The sequence below is a fragment of the Rhineura floridana genome, chromosome 21 (assembly GCF_030035675.1).
Source record: "Rhineura floridana isolate rRhiFlo1 chromosome 21, rRhiFlo1.hap2, whole genome shotgun sequence".
NCBI lineage: Eukaryota > Metazoa > Chordata > Lepidosauria > Squamata > Rhineuridae > Rhineura > Rhineura floridana.
Genome location: NC_084500.1, coordinates 20,498,765 through 20,518,194, shown reverse-complemented (window position 1 = coordinate 20,518,194; position 19,430 = coordinate 20,498,765). Strand labels below are relative to the sequence as shown.

At 55.1% G+C, this 19,430-nt stretch overlaps 1 protein-coding gene across 4 annotated transcripts in view; it reads right to left on the bottom strand.

Moving 5' to 3' along the window:
* Window positions 1-7,450: 7,450 nt before the first annotated feature.
* The window catches only part of SLC43A2 (solute carrier family 43 member 2), a 32,432-nt gene continuing 20,452 nt past the window's right edge, over window positions 7,451-19,430 (bottom strand). For all 4 annotated transcript variants that reach the window (XM_061605023.1, XM_061605024.1, XM_061605021.1 and 1 more), the window contains exons 9-14: window positions 18,832-18,978; window positions 15,824-15,962; window positions 14,161-14,290; window positions 13,570-13,643; window positions 11,272-11,395; window positions 7,451-8,761 (exon numbers count right to left, since the gene is read on the bottom strand). In XM_061605023.1, the coding sequence (XP_061461007.1) occupies window positions 8,600-8,761; window positions 11,272-11,395; window positions 13,570-13,643; window positions 14,161-14,290; window positions 15,824-15,962; window positions 18,832-18,978 (776 nt within the window). In that variant the 3' untranslated portion in view covers window positions 7,451-8,599. The remainder of the gene's footprint in view (window positions 8,762-11,271; window positions 11,396-13,569; window positions 13,644-14,160; window positions 14,291-15,823; window positions 15,963-18,831; window positions 18,979-19,430) is intronic.

Genomic DNA, 19,430 nt, shown 5'->3' with positions numbered 1-19,430 from the left:
CTAGGTACAAAATATACTACAGGAGGCCTATTATACAGAACAATTCATGAAAGAAAACCATGTCTTCATAAAGAAAAAGTTTCAAGTTTCTTGGTCTGCTTATACAGTCCTGCAATCAGCTGAGAGGTTGGATCTGCCTGAGAGGCAAATCTATTCCAGACTTTTGGCCAGTAAGTGACCAAAAAAGTTTGGCATTTTTAAACTAATAGTTGGGTGTCCTAGCTTTGGGACACCCAGTGTCCAAAAGTTTAATCAATGAACCAGGAACACAAATTCAGATTGAAAGCCACTGAAACAATGACTAGAGGTATGAAATTTTAGTGAAATTGACCAGAAACAGAAGAACATAGGGGCACGTTACACAATAATCCTTGGGGTTCTTAAATTAATCTTCCTGAAAAGCATCTTAGCAAAGTCTCTCTTCCTCTACACTGTGATGGCTGGTTCTCCCTATCTTTGTTGTTTTTTCGTAAGAATTCTACAGCATAAACAGTTTTAAATTTTAATAATGCTTTTTAATTTGTGTATTTATTGGTGGGTGGGCAAGCTAGTAAGAATTTTGCTGGGTTAGCAGCTTGTGTAAATGCACTTGCAAGGCTTTTTTCACTCCCTGTTGTTGGGGTTGTTGTTGTTTTTTTAGTTTGAACCACTTTCTCCTCAATCCAAATCTCAGCCATTTTGAATGGAAAAAATGGACACCCAGTAATAATTCCTTTAAAAAGCGTCTTCATGTTAATGCTGCTCTGTTTACAAAATAAATTCTGAACACAAATGAAGTATAACATTAGTCCTCTAAGGTAGGTCTGGTAACCCTTGAAAATGAAATTAGCTAGTAGGGTTAGAATTAGTAAAGATTACATTTATATTACACATTTATTTATGTTTATAAAATGTGTCACTGCTAAGGAGAGTGGCAGCCTGGCCCACCCTGAGCTAGGACTGCACTTTCCACTTTGGGGGTTGGGGGGGTGGAGGGCAATCTGTGCCCACTTCCCTCTTCCCCACAGTTATAATAAATGGAACCTGGGATGACCTTCTGTTCTTACTTTCTACCTTCTCTGTTAAGTTTATTGAAGCCTAGTGTTGCTAGGTTTCATGCCTTGTACTAGTTGAGCTGGTTATACTGGTTGGTCCTCAGTTGTGGGAGCCTTCAAACCTGCAGTCCCCTTGACCCAGTGGAAGCTGTGGAAGCTGGCGGAGGTCCTCTCTCTGAGCGTCAGTGGGAGGAGCCACTCATCATTCCAGAATGTCCTCCATCTCCGTGACCTGGGAGAGCCCTGGGAGGGAGGGAGGGAATGCCAGGAAAAGAGGAGCCTTGCAGGATCAGACCATCTAGGCCAGCATTCTGTTTCCTGTATGGGCCAGCCAGATGCCTCCGGGAAGCCCAGGAAGAGGGCATGAAGGCGACATCCCTCTCTCGCAGCTGGTATTCAGAGGTAGACTGCCCCTGAAACTAGAGGTTCCACACAGCCATTGATAAGACTTCCTCCTCCATCTAAGCTAGTGACCATCACCGCATCGAATTCTGTAGGATAATTGCGTGTTATGTGAAGCAGGCCTTTCTTTTGTCTGTCCCAGGAGTGGTGGGAACCTTTTTCAGCCCAATACCCCCATGCCAATGGTGGGCGTGGCCAGAAGCAAAGCTGAGCAGAGCAGAAGGGTGCAAACTGTACTTTTCTGCTGACACGTGGCCCTCTCTGGCCGCCACCCAGGCAAGGTAGAAGAGGCGTGATCAGACTGTTTCGTCCCAGCCAGGCAGAAACACTCAAGGCAGGTGCAAGGCAGGCCCGGGGAGGGGAGGGGCCTGAGGAAGGTTCTGTGTGCCAGGCAGAAGCCGACCCTGAATTCTGCTATTATAGAAAGAGAAAGAGGTCTGTTTATCCAGCCTTTGCAGTATAAACGTTTCCACCGTCCTGAATGATTTGGTGTCCTTGGGCAGACTCAGCCACGTCAATGTTCACTCCAGGTTGTTTGAAATGAAATGGAAAATGGAAAAGGCCTGATCCCAGGAGAGGTCCTTGGGGATGCCACTTCTTACATTCCCTTCCATGTGAGAACGCCCATTTATTCCTACACTCTGCTTCCCTTTTGTTTCAGCCAGTGACTAATCCGTTAGGGGATCTACCCTCTTAACCCGTGACTGCTGAGCTTTCTGTTCCTGTGAGCACTCTGAGGAACTCCTGTCCTCAGAAGAATGAGACAAAGTCCTGTGGAGAGCCAAGATCCCTTTACTTGTGCACTTTACTCTGTCCTTGAACCTAGTCCACTGAAATAAATAGCACCATGCTGAAAAAATCTAGGGCTTGGAGGATACATTTGGGGGAACCTTCCACTCTAGGCTGCCTGCCTGGGTCCCTCCCTTGCTACTGTTGACGGATGGTGGAGGCCCTGCCTTGAAAAGAGTGCTTTCAGGGAGAGAGAGTTTGTTGAAATAAGAAGGGCGTCATCCTTTCAGAAAGATGCTTTCCTTACAAACGTGTCCAAATGCACTTTGGGGACAAAGTTGGCTTTGTAAGCAGGTGTCAAGTGGCTAGTCCTGTTCAGGACTGGCAGCTGCAACCCGCCCTGTGTGCAAAGTTCAGGGCCATTCCCTGCAAGCACTGTAGTGAGTGTTTGGCTCCGGAGAGTTCTTTTGCCCCCAGATTGGGCAGGGTTTCTTCTCACTAAGTTTGGATGGGATATGGTCCTGGCAGCAGTCCCTTGACACCAATGTAAATGTTTGCGCCTCTTGTCCTCTGTGAGACAGATTCAGCTGGTAAGTCATGGCACCCGGTTGGCTTCGAGGCTGAGTGGAGATTTGAATCTGGGTCTTCCCACTCCTTGTCTAATGCTTTAGCCAAGGCTGGGGAACCTCTAGGCCTCTCTGCGTGGCCCTTGGGTTCTGCCCAGACCTCCCACCAGCCCTGCTGCCTGACTGAAGCCTGTCCTCGAACTGTGATGACATCTCCTGCTGGCCTGGGAGGGGGGTGTTCATAGGACCTGACTGGATGTAGCCCACAGTATAAAGGTGAGAGTCCTATCTGTTGCTTGCTCCGCCCACTTGCCTCTGGCCCCACCCATCGCTGACTCATTGCCCCAGAGGGAATGCAGCCCTGTGGGCTGATGGAGGCTGGCTCTTAGTGGCCTTGAGGACACAAAGGATACCAAATATATGCAGGGGGGCAGTCGTCAAGTAGAAGTGGAGATGGCCCCTGGATGGCATGGCTTTGAGGACATAAGAAGAGCCTGCCTGCTGGGTCAGGCCAAAGGGGCCCACCTAGTCCAGCACTAAGTCCTGGCAGTGTTCAGCCAGGTGCCCCCAGTGGGAAGCCCACAGGCGGAACCTGAGCGCCCAGCAGTAAGTCCCTGCTTGCAGTTCTCAGCACCTGGGCTTCAGAGGGCATGCTGCCTCTGACAATGGAAGCAGAACTTAGCCATCATGGCTAGCAGCCACTGAGAGCCTCATCCTCCATGAGTTTGTCTAATCCTTTTACAAGAACATTAAAAGGGCAGGGGGTGGTCACACCAATTCACGGCTACTAGTCCTGACAGCTGGTTGGAACCCCCATGTTCAGGGGCATGCTACCTGTGGAGAGCAGGCACTAGGGAGCAAACAATGTCACGGGCTTGTTTCTCCCCCTCCCCCCCCATGGGCTTCCCAGAAGGCAGCATCTGGCTGGCCATGGTAGGAATGGGGATGCTGAACCAGGCAGATGAGTTGGTGTGGTGTAGCAGCCGAGAGACTGATGTTCCAGGTTCGAATCTCACCTCTGCTATGAACTCACTATGTGGCCTTATGTGCTTTTTCAGCCTCAGACACCCTCCCCTCCTCCTCAACAATAGCTCTGGTTTTACCTTACAGAGTTGTCAGGATTCCAACTAGAAGCAGTTTGAACACTTACAGTATCTATTGATCGGATTCATATCCCACCCTTCCTCCCAGTAGGAGCACATGAGGGTGCAGTCCAGGGGTGAGCCAGCCAGGTGTCTTCCAGGTGTTTCTGGACTACAAATCCCATCATGTTAAGACCCTGACTGGTGTGGCTGGCAGCTGGGAGGGATGGGAGTTGTAGTCTAGAAACACCTGTTAAATGTTGAATATGAAGAGTCTGGGGTTTTGGTCTGCTTGTAAATGGGACGTTCGTTTTGATCAGTGTGGCTTCTCCATTCAGTCTGCAAACAGCTGGCATGAAACTGCCGTGTCATCTGCTAAAACTGCCCGTGTGTATTAACTCCCAGTCCTGGGCCACCCTGGGCTGTGCCAGTTTCACCTGAGAGGCAGCTGGCATTCTCTGAGTCACGATTTCTGTGGCTCAGGCAAGCTTGAATCGGGGGCCCTGCCTGCCTGCCTGCCCTCATGCAACAACACCCCACGCACCGTTGCTAGGATATCAGGCCTGTGAGTGAATAAACAGTGGCTTGGCTAACTATGCTATCCCTAATTTGCGCAAGGCTCTGATACCACCTTGAGGTGATCCCATGCATGTCCCACGACCTAAAAAGAACCAGAGAAAAATACTTCTTTAATTCTCTGCAGGGGAAATCTAAATTGGTGTGGAAATTAACGTACGCAACACTAAATGGCTGTGCACTTTGGCACTGTAGGAACAATGGAAACAATATACTGTATGCAGCACTTTGCAGAGTAACGTAAGCAAAAGGCAAGGCTCTCCTTGTCTCCCTTGACTGTTGGCTTATCAAAAGAAGAGGAGTGAGGGAGCGGGCAGAAGGGGCTATGCAAGGCAGGGGCCAGTCGGTGCGGAAGGTGGGGGTCTTTCCTTCTGGCGGCATCTCAGGCCGTCTCTCCCAGCCCACGTTTTCACAAACAGGTCTTTGCTGTGGTTTTAAACTGTTCCTGAGTTGGCTGTTTTAGACCAACGTTTAATTTTGTCAGTTTTGGGTACCTGGTGTCTGTTTGTTCTTAGAAACCTTTTATAGAAAGGCAGGATAAAAGTGTAAGGAGAAATAATACTATTTTTATCAAGTGGGACCTGCAACAAAATAATGCAGCGTGGAATAGCTCTCCTCTCCAGGGAGGCAGCCAGCTATGCCCTTTTGCAGGATACTCCATTTCCCCCCCCCTTCCCTTGAGATGGGAAAAATGGGGAGTAGGGAGGAGATCTGAAGTGGCATCCAGTGCGCCAGTCCCCATCTAACGTCATCGAAAGGTTGATAAGATGCAGGTTGGCTTTTAAAACACAGGTGATGAAAGTCCCATCTTGGCCCACGAGGTCCTTTCCCCCAAAACCACACCCGCTCGCCCCCAGGAGGTGGTGGCAGGTACAGGGGTGCGGGGAGCTTAAAGCGATTTCCCATCTGTTCCTTTGCTTGGAGCAAGGTGCGCTGTCACCTGTATCCTGAGTCAGGGTGCTCCTTGCTCCCAGAGCAGTTAGCAGGCAGCTGCGGTGCCAGGCCCGCAAAAAGCAGGCTTCCTTCCCTGGCCTGATCAGCTGATGGGTGGGAGGAAGCAGTGCTTTGCCGGCCGCACGCTCCGAACTGGCGATGCTTCCCAAGGGCGCCCGCAGGCCCTGCGCAAGGACTTTGACAGGTGGGCGGGACAACTCACCTGCCAGTCCTGCGGTACCATAAAGGTTCCCCACCCTTCCCTCACAGGGTAAAGTTTGCGGGCAGCTGCCTGATGAGCAAGCGGGACCTGCAAACGGACCGCTATGGCATATCCCCGTTTCCTAATAGGGGTGCTCTTGTTCAGCGCGAGACCTGCCCTCCTCCAGGATACTCCATTGCATGTTCCCCCTCCGGGGTTTCCCTTCTGTCCAAGGGGCGCTCAACATTCCGTGGCTACTGGGCGTGGGAGGGACGGTGGGCGCCAGCGGATTTTCTCGCGCTATCCCCGGCGCCAAGCATCCCCTTGGGCGTGCGGATGCCTCCATGGCGCCCACCAATCCCGGCAACGGAGGAGGAGAGCAGCTGCAGCTGGGGGGAAGGAAGGGCTCCCAATCACAGCTCCAGTTGTAGCCGGAAGGGGCCGGGGAGCCCCGGGGATCGGCTCCTGCGCGAGGGGGCCAGGGCGTGGAAAGGCTTTGGCGCCCATCTGGCCCAGCCAGCGTAGCCGTGCGGTGCTGGGACCTAGGAGTCCAAATTGAATGGAGGGCAGACGGACTTGGGGGAGGCTCTCTCGGGCGCGCTGTCGGAGCGCTCGCCTCGCGCACACACCCCGGCCTGGTGCGAGGGCTGCCTGCCCGTGCCCATTCCCCTTCTCCCTGGCGAGGGGAGCCCGGCATGACAGCGGCTTTTCCCGTGAAGCTGCCCAAAGGCACAGCCGTAGCGACGCAGGGCAGGGTCTTCTCCCCCTCTCCCGCTTACTCGGGGGCCTAGAGCAGCTTGTTTTTCCGCCGTACGAATTCAGCCCCAGCCCCACGTGACCCTCAGCATTCACCTTGTCCCCCCTCCACACCTCAGCAATGTCCCCCCGGGAATCGTTGCCTGTGGCACGCGCTGCAGAAGCCGCCGGCGGGCCCCAGGGCCACTGAATGCCGCGGGGGGGGCCCGGAAACCACTCCAGCCTATTGGCGGCGGCTTTCCCACCCCCCATTTCAGAAGGGGAGGGGGAGTATCAGCATGACAGACGCCTCTGAGATGCCGGAGGGAGGGTTGCGCCCGAGGGACCAGCGACCGGCGGTGCTGAAGGCGGCTCTGGTTCAATCCGCTTCAAGGGACCACGCGCTGTGGTAGGTCCCCGCCGCGCTGCTGCCTGTCAGAGCAGCCACCCCTGGCCATGCAGTCTGGGAAGGATAAGGCCGCTTCCTCCGTTCCCCAAGGCCGGCGCCTGGCTTTTCTCCAAGAGAAGAAGGGGCCCCTGTTAAAGGCAGCGCCTGAAGCGCGTTAGACATTTAGGCGGCGGGGGGGGGGCGAGTCTTTCCCGGAACAGGCGCGGGAGACAGGGAGGGCTGCCTGGCTGCACGGGAGTAAAGGGCCCGCTCCCGGAGGAGTGATTGCCGACCACCACCAGAGGGCGCAGCGGCTCCACCGCCAGCCCGCAGCCCCATGGCCGAGCTGGAAGCGCTTGCAGCCCCTTCGCTGACCCAGCTTGGAGGGCGGCCTGATGGGGCCACCTGCAGGGGCAGAGGGAGATTGCCTCACAGATTGCCGCCGCCGCCGCCGCCACCCCCTTGGCGTCACAGTGATTGGTCTCCAACAGTGAAGGTATTTGGCGGGGGATTCAAGCCACAAATGGGGGAGCACTTGCCTGGCTTAGCGACTCCCCTGCCCAGGCTTGCCAACCCCTGAAGAGGGGAGGAGAGCCTCAGGCTGCTGCTTCCCTTCACAGTACTGACAGCACCCCAGGGAAGCCCCTTTGTCCCTAATCGGAGCCTCTGGTCCATCTAGCACCATACTGTCTCCACTGATTGGCAGTGGCTCTCCAGGGCTTCAGGCAAGGGTCCGCGTTGTGGGCCTTCAACTGAGAGAGCCAGCCTGCCTCTCGGGCGATTCCTTAAAGAAAGAGCCAGGCTTCACCTCTTCCTGTCCCTTCTGCAACACAGCACGAGGGACGCACCTGCGTCTTTATTGCTTTACAGAGCACCGGCTGCGCCACACACAGAGTGAGAACACACCACACAGACAGACAGACGGACACACCCAGAGCAGAGGGCACCAGCCTCCCCCGCAGGACTCTTGCATGCCAGTGCTGGCTCAATGCCTGCAACAGAGCAGCCCTCCTGGGGGACGGGCAGACCTTGACACATGCCCCCCATCCATCTACAACATGATCCAGGCCAGCTGGATCCAGGGCCTTCAAGCCACATCTCTCGCTCCCTTTCCTGGCCAAGAGGCTCAGTTGTGGGCTCTGCAGTAGCCATTAGGAAAACCCACCCCTGGAAAGCTGAGGCTTCCACACTCCGCCAGGACTTTCTGAATTGCTCCTCAGTCCAGACAGAGTAGTCAAAGGGGAGGGGGGAGAGGGGGACAGAGACAGAGAGAGAGAGAGAGAGAGAGAGAGAGAGAGAAGGTGCAACACCCAGCCTGGGCCAGTTCCCTTCCGGGCAGTGGCAGAGCTGAGGGGAGAGCCCCACAAGGCAGGACCAGAGGAGGAAGAGGCGGCTCACAACTGGTGCACAGATTAGTCCACGGAGTCACTTTAGGGCTGTCGGCGCTCCCCTCAAGTCAGAGAGCAGACTCTCACCAGACGGCAGAAGGAATTGCAGAAGATGGGGCAAGGTGGAAGGGCAGAGTCTGCGCCCGGCCCAGACAAAAGCCACCCTCAGAGAGGGAGGAGAGCCTCCTGCAGTCACAGTAAGAGGGAAAGAAAAGGGTAGGCAGGCTCTCTGTCCCTTTTGTGAACCAGTCAGGGCCCGGGTTGTATTCCGCAGCACCACGGTCTTGTGAAGAGAAAGTGCGACAACCAGCTGAGAAAGCGGAAGAAGCGTCCCACGGTGGCTCTGTGGCAGAGAGTGGCTTTTTCAAAGCCAAAGCCAGGCCCTTGCCAGTAAAAAGCAGCAGCGGCAGCAGCCCCCTTCTGGCTCTTTGGAGGCAGTGGTGGCTGCAGGTCTGGGCGGGGAGGAGGGGCAGGTCAAAGCCTCCAAGGCAGAGACGCACCACCCATGGGAGCCGCTGCTGCCACCACCAAAAGGGCCCCCATCAGTCCAAAGGAGGAGTCTCCCTAGACAAAGGCTTCCTGGCCGGGTGTGCCATTGATTTTCAGGAAGAGCTTGGCATCCTCGCTCTTCTGCTGCTTCTCCCGCTTCAGCCTCCGTCGGTAGCCGATCAGGTAGAGGGGGAGGCAGAAGCCCAGCATGCTTACCCCCAGCAGCCCCACGTTGACCTGAGAGGAGGAAGAGGCAGGAGGATCAGGAGGGGGGCAAAGAAAGGGCCGCCTTCCTGACTGGGTGGGTATTCACCCCCCTGGCTCCAGCTGCTGCACTTTGTACCTAGACCAGCCCTCCAAGGGTTTTCTCGCTCCCCCAGAGCTCCTAGGCGTGCCTGCACCAAGGAGGCCCACACAGGCTCCTGCCCTGCTTTAACAGAACCGGCGCTGGAGGCTTCTGTATGCAAAGCAGGCGCTCTAACACTGCACAACGGCTCTTCCTTCTCCCAGAGTGTCAAATCTGCCCCCCTGCCGCCCCCCAGTCAGGAAGGGGGCCAGCTCCCCATGCCTGGAGCCGGGTGTTTACCTGCACAACCTGGATGTGTATACACAACAAGGGCAGGTGGCTTGCTGGGGCAGAGGCACCGCAACAGGTGGATCTGCATCCTGCACATCCATTTGAAAGCATGGCTGAAGCTGGAGGGGTCCCTTGTCCAAAGAAATCTGGCCCGGGCAGTGGCCAGTCTATCTCCCCCTAACATCATTCACTAGCAAGCCAGCCAGGACTGGTCCAGCTCAAGAGGGCAGAAGGCACGTTCCCTCCGTGCAGGAAAGCAGGAGGTAGTTTGCTCTCCCACAGACATTTGTGGGGGGGGGGAGTGTAGGGGGCACTGCCAGGAAGCTGGCCTCCTGCCACAAGGGCTCTGCAGCTCCTGCTACAAGCAGCCTGTGGGTCTCCCTGGCACAGCTCCAGCTATCAGGGAGGGAAGCTACAGACCCTGCCTCCTTCCCCAAAAAACCACCTGCTGGGTATGTCAAGCCATCCCTGTGCAAAATGTGTCCCCCTGAAAATACCTTCCCCGCAAGGGACCCAGAGCAACAGGAAGGAGAAGTTGCTGTTTTGGCTCCCTGCTGAGCACAGCCGCTCCCACAAGCATCACTCCGGCAGCGCTCCCTGCCCCACGTGCCCCCATCGTGATTTGGAAATAGAAAGGCACGCCAGGGCAACAGCTTCAAACCAGCCCTCAGCTGCTCCTGCTAGGTGCCAGGTGATTTGCTGCATAAACAAAAAACAACATGGCTCTGGGCGCCCAGCCAAGAGCACAGCAAGCGGATCCAAGGGGCCTCTGCAGTGCCCCTGAAGCAGCTTCCAGAGGGGTAGCCCCCTTTGCCTGTTGCAGCAACCCCAACAAGAGTGTCCCATGGCATCCTCAAACCGCCTTAACAGTGTGGCAAAGTGTGGTTGGAGTGTTGAAGTAGGACCTGTGAGACCAGAGTTCTAATCCCCTCTCAGCCATGATGCTCACTGGGTAACCTTGGGCCAGTCACTGCCTCTCAGCCTAGCCTACCTCACAGGGTTATTGTGAGGATACCAGGGAGAGGTCAGATATAATGCAATAATAAATAAAAACAACCTATTCTGTGGCAAAAGCCTGCATGGAGTGAAGTACACCACCATTATCTGAAATGGACTCTAGTTCACAAAACCTTCTGCCGCAATAGAGGAGAAAGCTACTATCGATGGCTACTAGCCATGTTGGCTATATTCTCCCTCCACTGTCAGAGACAGTATACCTCTGAATACCAGTTGTTGGAAATTGCAAGTGGGGAGAGTTACTGTTGCCCTCAGATCCTGCTTGCGGGCTTCCCGTGGAGGGAATCAGGTTGGCCACTGTGAGAACGGGATGCTGGCCTATGATGGGTCTCCTGTGGCCTGATCCAGCAGCCAGGCTCTTCCAATGTTCTTATGAGGACAACCAGATTTATTGTGGCATAAAGTTCTGTGGAGTCGCAAGGCTTTTTTGTGGCTTTTGGAACAGCCCCGCCAACAAAAGGTAAATAAATGCAGCTAGGCTGGGCCACACCTAGCAGCGCTTCATACTCCGGATCCCACCTTTTTGGTGGTGATTAGACGAGAACAGTGCATGGCACTCAGTCCACTGTTACCCTGCTGAGCTAGTTCCATCTTCTGGGAAGCCACAGTCGAAGGCCTGGGCTGCCACTACATGCAAGCCCCTTCCCACAACGCAGGGCCACCGCCGCTGGATGTGCACACGTGCACATGTCAACCCACACCCAAGCAGCGAGGGGTGCTGTGGAGAGAAGCAAGCGCCGAAGGCGAGCCCAAGCTAGTTGGGTCATACAGCTGAGCCAGATGGCAACAGGAGACACGGCGCGAGTCCTGCCCCCTCCCCTCCCCCCCAAGTGCGCAGCCTGTTGCCACAAGTCTGTGCAGAGGAGCAGCCAGGAGAGAGGCCTGCAGCCTTTTCACCTCCCACTGCTTTCCCACTTAAAAATGGGCCACTGCGGCCACCGCTCGCCTCCTTCTGCAAGGAGAGTTATAAGCGCCTGTGGCTGAGGAAAGCAGCTGGTTGAGGGGGGGAGAGATAGCTGGAGGGAAAGAGATTCAGACCAGTCCTTTCTCTGTTAAAAGACAGAAACCGCTTCCCAAGGCTGGTTTTGGAATGAATGGCTATTACTTTCACTCCCTTGAGCCAGCAGCAGTGCCGCTTGTTTGTGTCACTTACCCAAAGCGGGTCTCCTTCCAGGGGTCCCATCATGGCCAGGAAGAGGGGCTGCTGCAGGAGGGCAAAGAGGGCGCTGACGAGAGACTGCAGCCCCGTTAAGCTGCCAAACTGCGAGGAGGGATACCTGTGGGAGAGGGGAGGGGGATTCACTGCTTTATACTCGCACTCTGCAACTGCTTGGGTCACGCTCCTCCCTCAGCCCCACCCCACCCCTCACTGGACGGGACCCCTGTACTCATGACTCAAAGGGACAGGGAGGGCAGCCCCTTTGGATGCCATTTCAAAAGCACTCAATTCATGGGATACACGCGACACTCCTGCAGGATCAGAGGGAGGCGGGTCCAGCATCTGGTTTCCAGCAGTGACCCAACCAGATGCCTCTGGGAAGCCCACAAAGCAGGGCCTGAAGGTAGCCGCCTCTCCCGCCGCCAGAGGTCCTGCTCGCAGGCTTCCTTTTGGGGCATCTCGCTGGCCACTTTAGGAAGCCGGATGTGGGATTCAAGGAGCCCCTTTGGTCTGATCCAGCTCCAGGGCTGTTCTTAGCAACTGGCATTCAGAAGCACTGTGGCTCTGAGCACAAAGGTCACCTCGTGCCTGTCGCAGCTAAAGGCCACCGATCGTGGTTTCATCTCAGCTCCTGTTTAAGCCCTTGGATGCCGCCACCTCCTCCTTCTGTGGCAGCAAAGGGAGTGCCATTCATTAGTTATGCACCACGTTATGCTGTTCTTCATTCCATCATCTCAAACGCTCACTGCTGTCTTGTATCAGATCAGGGCAGATACACCGGGGAAGTCTGAGAGCACAGGAGGGAACCTGCTGGGCCAAAAGGCCCAATTCACCCTTCTTTTGCTGAAGAGCTTTTGACAGAACTTAGGCAAATACTATTTTTTCTTCCCTTCATCATGGTTTTCCAAGCAAAGACTAAGACTAGAAGGTTGTGCTGCTTCTTTTGAAGCAAAAGCTAAAATCCACCAGAGTCTGGCTGCCTGTTTAGGTCTCCCCTGCTCCCTTCATCTAATTCCACCCAAGGCCAAATGCGAGCACAAGTTTGGCTGTTATGAGGGAATATTTCTGTAAAATACAATCCAAGCTTTCTTGAGGAGGGAGGGAGGGAAACAACACTTAAAAATAAAAGTCATGGGCCTCCGAGGCCTGAGTCAACACCTGGGGCACTCCAAACTGGAGTGCCCTGAAAAGAACTCTCATTGATTTCAGCCCAGCTTGCCAAGTCAGAAGTCTGTTTTGGGTCACAGGCTGTAGAACTGCAACTCTCAGCACACCCTGCTTGGACGTGAGGCCCAGTGAGACCCCCAGGCACTTCTGAGCAAACAAACACAGACCAGGTTGGGCTACAGAGTCTTGGCTTTATTCCCAAAGCTTGCTTGGGCATGAAGGGAGCGCGTAGGAATGCCCTGGCCAAGCTAGCGTGCCCTCCAGGAGGACAAACATGCTCCCCTTGCCAGGTGGAACAGCATCATCGATTAGAAAGTGCTGAAGGCTGGAGATTGAAAACAGGAGCCTGGGAAAGGCGGCAAGAGGGCTTTGCCCTCCTCCTGAAGTTGAGCAATCTTTAGCTTGAGAAACAAAAAAAACGCCTAGAGCTGGACCAGGTCCCTCATTGATATCATATGAATACATTTCTTTTATTACAAAACCAGACACAAGGACAAAGCCACTAAGTCACTTCTAGTGAGTTGCAGCCACTGAAATTGGACCTAGTTCACGAGTTGCATGCCTGACAGACAAGGGCACCGCAAGAAAGACGCAGATTCAAAGGAGAGGGTGCAAACTTGCACTCCCCAAGAGGCTCTTTGGCCTAGTCAGGACCCTCCAAGCTACATTTGCGCTGGCAAACAGCATCTGGCCGGCCTAACTGGAGTGTGCGAGAGAGTACGAGGGCTGTGCCTGTTATTAGGAAACTATTTTGCTCCAGAAAGGAATGCTGCAACAGGAGCAGAGGGTGACATCAAGCTTGTATCAGATGGAGAGGAGACGATAAAGGCATGTGGGTCATGTTAGCCACACTCCCCTTGAGCAACGCCCAGAGAAGCAGACCCACGGCCAGGATCCACAGCTGCTCATTAGTTAATCCACAGCAGAAGAAAAACATGACCCAGCAATCAGGTGAAACAGGTTGCCAAGAAACAGGAGCATCCCAACTTGGAACTGGGTGCCCTGTAAACAAAGTGGCTGTTGCTGCTGGCAGCAACCCCCAGAGAGTCGATTGGGCAAACACAAGCAGCAAAAGGCCTGCTTTGTATGGGGGGGGCATTCTACAGAGGGTGATGCTAGACTTACACAGCTGCATAGAGCCCACCCATGGCAGAATGGATGAACCCTCTCACGATCGTGTGCAAGATGAAGGAAAGGATCTGAAAAAGAAAAAGACACACAATCTGAATTGTCCGCACGAGTCGAATTCTGAAATGGCCCTCTTGTGTGATCCCATGCCAGTGCCGAGCTGCAACCACCACCACAGTGCAAGTACTTTGTTCCTAACCCACCTCTGGGGAGCTCATAGCAGAACACTCCCCAGGCAGAAGAGTATTCCCACTCACAGCCACCCCAGAATTGCTAATGGACAGATGGTGTGCCTTTCAGCTTGAGTCTGGCTACTGGGAAATGTTGGGAGAGGCTCCAACAGAGGGGCACCTTGTCAAAACAGACCAGGGAATGGGGAGCCACCACCAGCAGGATCCTGCTCTCAAGAGATAGAAGCGTCAAGTGAGGCACAAGGAGTGATACACCTGAAAATAGTGGCAAGGCCTAGGCTACTCCCACAGCGCCTCACAGCCCAGTGCTTGCCTGTGCTGTGCTCCTGTTCACACCTGATATCTCAGCTGACCTTTCTGCAACTGGCCACTCCCCACCCCCCCGAAAACTGCTCACTTGTAAAGGCAAGTTGGGAATCAGGCAGGTGATCCCAAATCCCACCAGCAGCAAGTTGGTGAAAACAAACGCCCTGGTCGCGTTCTCAACCTTCTGGATCTGCCGGTCACGGGGCTTCTTCTTGCTGCCCCTGTGAGAGAGGAAGAAAGGGAAACTGAGGCACGAAGACATCACACGGGGCTTGCAGTGACCAACAGAATGCAGGCAGCTGCAATTAGCCATGTGCTGAGATGCGGAAGGACTCCAGTAATCAGGCCCAAGTCCTAGCCTTCAAGGGGCACGCTGGCTCTTACAAACTTTCCCCAACCTGTGCTCTCCAGACTGTGGACTCCCAACCCCTCACGACAGAAAGCAGTACATAAAAGCACCCAGTAGATCAATAAATTAGGGGAAGGGCCGTCATAGCTCAGTGGCAGAGTATCTGCTTTGCACACAGGAGGCTCCAGGTTCAATCCCAGGTCTCTCCAAGAAGGGCGGGGAATGTTCTGTGCCTGAAACCTGGCAGAGCTACTGCCAGTCAGTGTGGGCAGTACTGAGCGAGATGGACCAATGGCCTGACTCAGTGAATGGCATCTTCCTCTGTTCCCAGCATGGCCAAATGTCAGGGACAATGGGGGGAGGTGGGGTCCAGCAACCTCCAGAGTGCGGCACCACGATGGGCAAAGAGGCTGTTATACGGCAGGGGCAGCCAACATTTCGCCCTCCAGTTGCTGCTGCATCCCCAGCTCCCACCAGCCCCTGACCACTGGCCATGCTGGCTGACGCAAGCTAGAGCCTCACATCATCTGGAGCCTCAAATACTTAGCATAGGAAGAGGGAACACAGGGGCCGCCCCTTTTTCAATCCATAATTCTATACCAGTAGCCTTCAACCTCTGAGACCTGGGACCCACCTTTACCCTAAGCATGGACTTGGGGCGGAGGCACCATATCTTGCATTTTCACCATGTATGATTGCATGGTGGTCATGCTGCAGTTGCAACCCACCTCAGATCAGGCTGTGACCCTTTAGCAGGTCCCAACCCACTGGCTGAAGACCCATGCTCTACACACCCCAAAGCTGTGGGGTTATCCCAGGAGTAGGGGACACGGGGGCCCTCCAGATGCCGCTGGACTACAACTCCCATAATCCCTGACCATTGGAGGCCAGCAACATCTGGGGGCCCACAGATGCTCCCCACTCTGGGGTTGTCCTCCTAGGAAGGGCAGCCAGTTTCAGCAGCAAAACGTTCCTAGAACTGTTTTGCCCAAGCAGAGAACCAGTTCCTGTTAAACAAACAAAGCAAGCAAGCAGAATCTCTCCACGTCAGCCTCCAGGCTCTTGCCATTTCTAGGTCAGCAGAGGACGAGGGAGGCTGAAACTGTGTGGGAATCCTTGACACAGTGACCTCCTTGGGTCTTGGCCTCCCCATTCTAGTCAGACAAGTGCTTGCACCAGCCATCTCTCTGGCGCTCTTTGCCCTGGGAATGCGCTTCTCTGCTGCAGGGCTGGGCTCCTGCTCTGGACTGCGTGGGGCAGAGGAAGGATGGGGAGAAGGAACCGGCAGGGAAACAGTCCTGCTGGGGGCTTCCTCTTCCCCACGCCCAACTAAAAGCTGTTATGGCGGGGCTGGTCACTAGCCGCCTGCGGGGGTGGTGGTGCTGAGCTCTCTAGAGCTACGTACTGGCTGGCATTCCCGTCATCCGCCTCCTCTGTGCCATCATCACAGTCCTTCAGCTTCCAATCCATGATGTAGCCGATCACCGGGGCTGTCAGGAGGCAAAGCAGCTGCAGGACTCCAAAGATGGAGGTGTAAAGACCCACTGGAAGGGGAAAGAGGAAGGGGCAGCGTCAGGAATGCAGGGGCACAGGCATGCGGAAGGCACCATGCACCAAGTTCCTTCCAAGGCCTGGCTGGAATGGAGAGGCTCCAAGAGCCCCAGTCTGCCAACAGACAGTCTGGTGGGTTCCAACTGGGGCAGAGGAGAGAGAGAGATCTGGAGGTGTGGTCTTGTGCTACCATTTGGAACTGATGCACCAGTGGGATGCATCCCTTTCAATCAGGGTCAGGGAGGAGGATGGGAGCTGTAGTCCAGCAGCACCTGGAGGGCAGCCACAGGTTCCCCAGCATGCCTTGCAAGGCACTGGGTCAGCATCCACAGCTATGTCCTGACCTCCAGACAGCCACTCCATCAATCACCCTCCAACTCCCGGCAGCCAGCGTGGCCAGCGCTCAGGAAGGAGGGAGCAGGAGCCCACAAAAGAACCCCTTTGCCTCTGAAATTAACTGCCCGTGAGAGAAGGAACAAGAAAAGGAGCCCTCATCATCTGCAGCAAGAGAGTCGGACGTGGCAGGCCCCAAAAGGCGGAGGAATCAGCCTTGCTGGGAAGGGCCACTTGCCACCATCCTCCCCCCTTGCACGAAGGGAGCCATGCTGGCGAGGCTGATGGGAGTTGTAGTCGAAATCGTGCAGGGCAGCAGGCTTCTCTCATGCGCCCCCTGGCACTATTCGGCCTCTGCTCGCCTCTGGCCCTTGGCCCCCTTCCTCACAAGCCTGTTTGCCTGGTTACTTCCTCTGTGGCCTGCTGGTGGAAGGCAAGGGCCAGGCGCCCGAGGAAGAAGCCAAGGCTCTGCCGGTGGCAGCCCAGGTGCAGCTGTCTGCTGGGGGTCAGGATGAGCCCACCCAGCCCTCAGTGGGGTCTGCCAGGAGCCGTGGGGCTGCTGCGCCTGGATCCCGGGCCATGGCAGGGACACCCCTCCTCACAAAGAAGAGCCTGCAGCAAAGTCCCACCTGGCTGGGCAAAGCAGCGGGAGGAGGCGAGAGGAAAGCAGAGCCAGGAACCAGGAGCAGGGAGGGGGAGCTCATGGCTCTGGGACCCAGCATCAAGTCGACAGGGCCACCCTACCCCGCCCAGCAGAGCTCTCAGCCAGAGAAGCCCCCGAGAGGAGAGGGTGGGGGTGGCCTGGCAGCAGCTCCGCTCCAAGCCCCCCCCCTCCGCAGCCCCCTCCGGCAGGGCCTCCCTGTTGCTTTCCTGGAAGCGTCTCTTGATTTATCTGCTTCACAGATTCCAGTTTTAACAAGCCCAAACTGGATCTTAGTACGCAAGACACAAATGATTTCGTCCTGTTGTGCAAAAGACAAACAACCAGCTCATGTAAATCTCTCCCCTTCCTGGCTGGCTTCCTTCCAGCAGCTATAAATACGAGCCTTGAGTCAGCGGCACTGAAGCTCAAGCCCATGTTACAGGCGTTGCTCTCCCTCTGCTTTGGGGAGGTTGCCGGGGGGGGGGGAGACAGTCAGAGACCCCCCTTGACTGGGAGTAGCCGAGGCTGGCTGGCCGGCCACAAACCCATTTCCCTGAATGAAGAAAGGAGTTATTAGGACAGTCTATGAGGAACTAAACTCAGTCAACCCTAGCCTGAGGACGTGAGACAGGCGAGAGTGCCATGGAAGACAGATGAAATTAGCACTGACATTCAACAGTGTGGCTGCCCTCCCAAAAGGGATCACCTGCTTTCCTCCGTCTGGGGGCACAGCCAGGCCCAGCTGGTCCTGACCCACCCCACCAGAGGGGACCACATGGAGCGCTTCTCTTGTACACACCAGATTCCCAACACACCCTCTTCCATAGAACCACCATACATTTTATTTATTTATTATTAAATTCACGTGATGCCCTTCCTCCCAAAAGGAGCCTGGGGTGGCAATTTCGCCAGGTACAAGAACCGGATGGCAACACAGTTCTGTGACCACAGAGAAACAGTGGTGTACGTCACACAACAGAGTGGGCATGATTCCCTACACTAAGGGAGAGACAGAGCTGCTTTGCATGCAAAAGGCACCCGGTTCAATCCCCACTGGCATCTCCACTTCAAGGATCTTGGGTACTAGAAAAGCCACCTCTCTGTTCGAGATCCTGGGCGGCTGGTGGTATTCCAAGAGCAGACTTGACTTTGCCAACCTAATGCCATGCAGATATTTTGGAACACACCTCCTGTTGGCCCTGGCCAGCACGTGCTGAGGGCACCGGGCTGGCAAGAGAGGGCCAAGGGGTCTGACCTGGGGCACATCCACTCTGTAAATTTAGAGCGCATGGCTTCCCTCAAAGAATTTTGGGAACTTTAGTTTGCTAAGGGTGCTGGGTATTGAAGTGCTGTCAGAGGTAAACTACAGTTCCCAGGATTCTCTGGGGGAAGCCACCGACTGCGCTCTATATGCGTGCAGTGTGGAGGTGGCCGATATAAGGCAGCGCCCCCTGCTCCTCATTCTGTCTGCTCCTGAAGACCCACGAATTATTTGTATTTTGAATAACTGAATTTATATCTCACCCCTCCTCCCAAAGGAGCCTTTGTGGGAGGCCACAAGAAGTCACGTGGCTGGAAATAGCCACGGCTTCGCTTTTCGGTTGTTGTTTCTTAAGGCTTTCTTCTGCAAGACACATCTGTTTTAGTCAGATCCTTGGTCCATCTAGTTTAGTGTCGTCTACACTGACTGGCAGCGACTCCCAGGGTTTTAGGCAGGGAGTCTTTCCCAGACTGAATGGGACCTTCTGCCTGCCAAAGCCAATGCTCAGCCGCTGAGTACGGCCCTTCCTGGGGAGGTTGCCAGCCGCCTGACCCTGCGCAGGCAAGGCGAGAACCGCGCCTCCCTTCCAAGCACTAGAGTATCGGGCGGGGCGAGATATACCGACCTGTCTCTAGGTCCCCATCCACCAGGAACTCCAGGATGTTGTTCATGGCGCCCATGTAGAAGATGAGCCTCAGCTGCGTGACGCACATGGTGATGAGGCTCAGGAGGAGGATGGGGCTGAAGACACTGTGCATGAAAGATGGAGATGCTGCGGAGGAAAGGAGGGAGGCAGGACAGGCACTAAGGAAGCTGCTGGGCCTCTCGCCGGAAGAGTCGCGCTGCCCCCTCCAGCCTGCTTGGCTGCACGGGGAGCAACCCTGGCCCACTGAAGGGGCTCTTCTGAATAATAATCCCCCCATTCACGGGGTGCATTTCCAGTGTCCACAGCACAAGCACCACCGACAGTTCTTGCCACAGCAGCACTCTTTCTACGTGTGGCTGAGGGAAATGGCTGCCTGCGGTCACCTCGTGACCAAAGCGAGATCTGAATTGGGAAACCAGGACTGAACAGGGCCAAAGCCAGATGTGCAGAATGCTGACGGGCTGCCCCTTACTTCCTCCCCCAACTTCTTTAAAAGCCCATTTTATAAAGCAGCATGGGGCAGTCACATTTTTGGAGGGAACAAGGATCGCTTTGATGAATCTGTTGAGGTTTTCCCT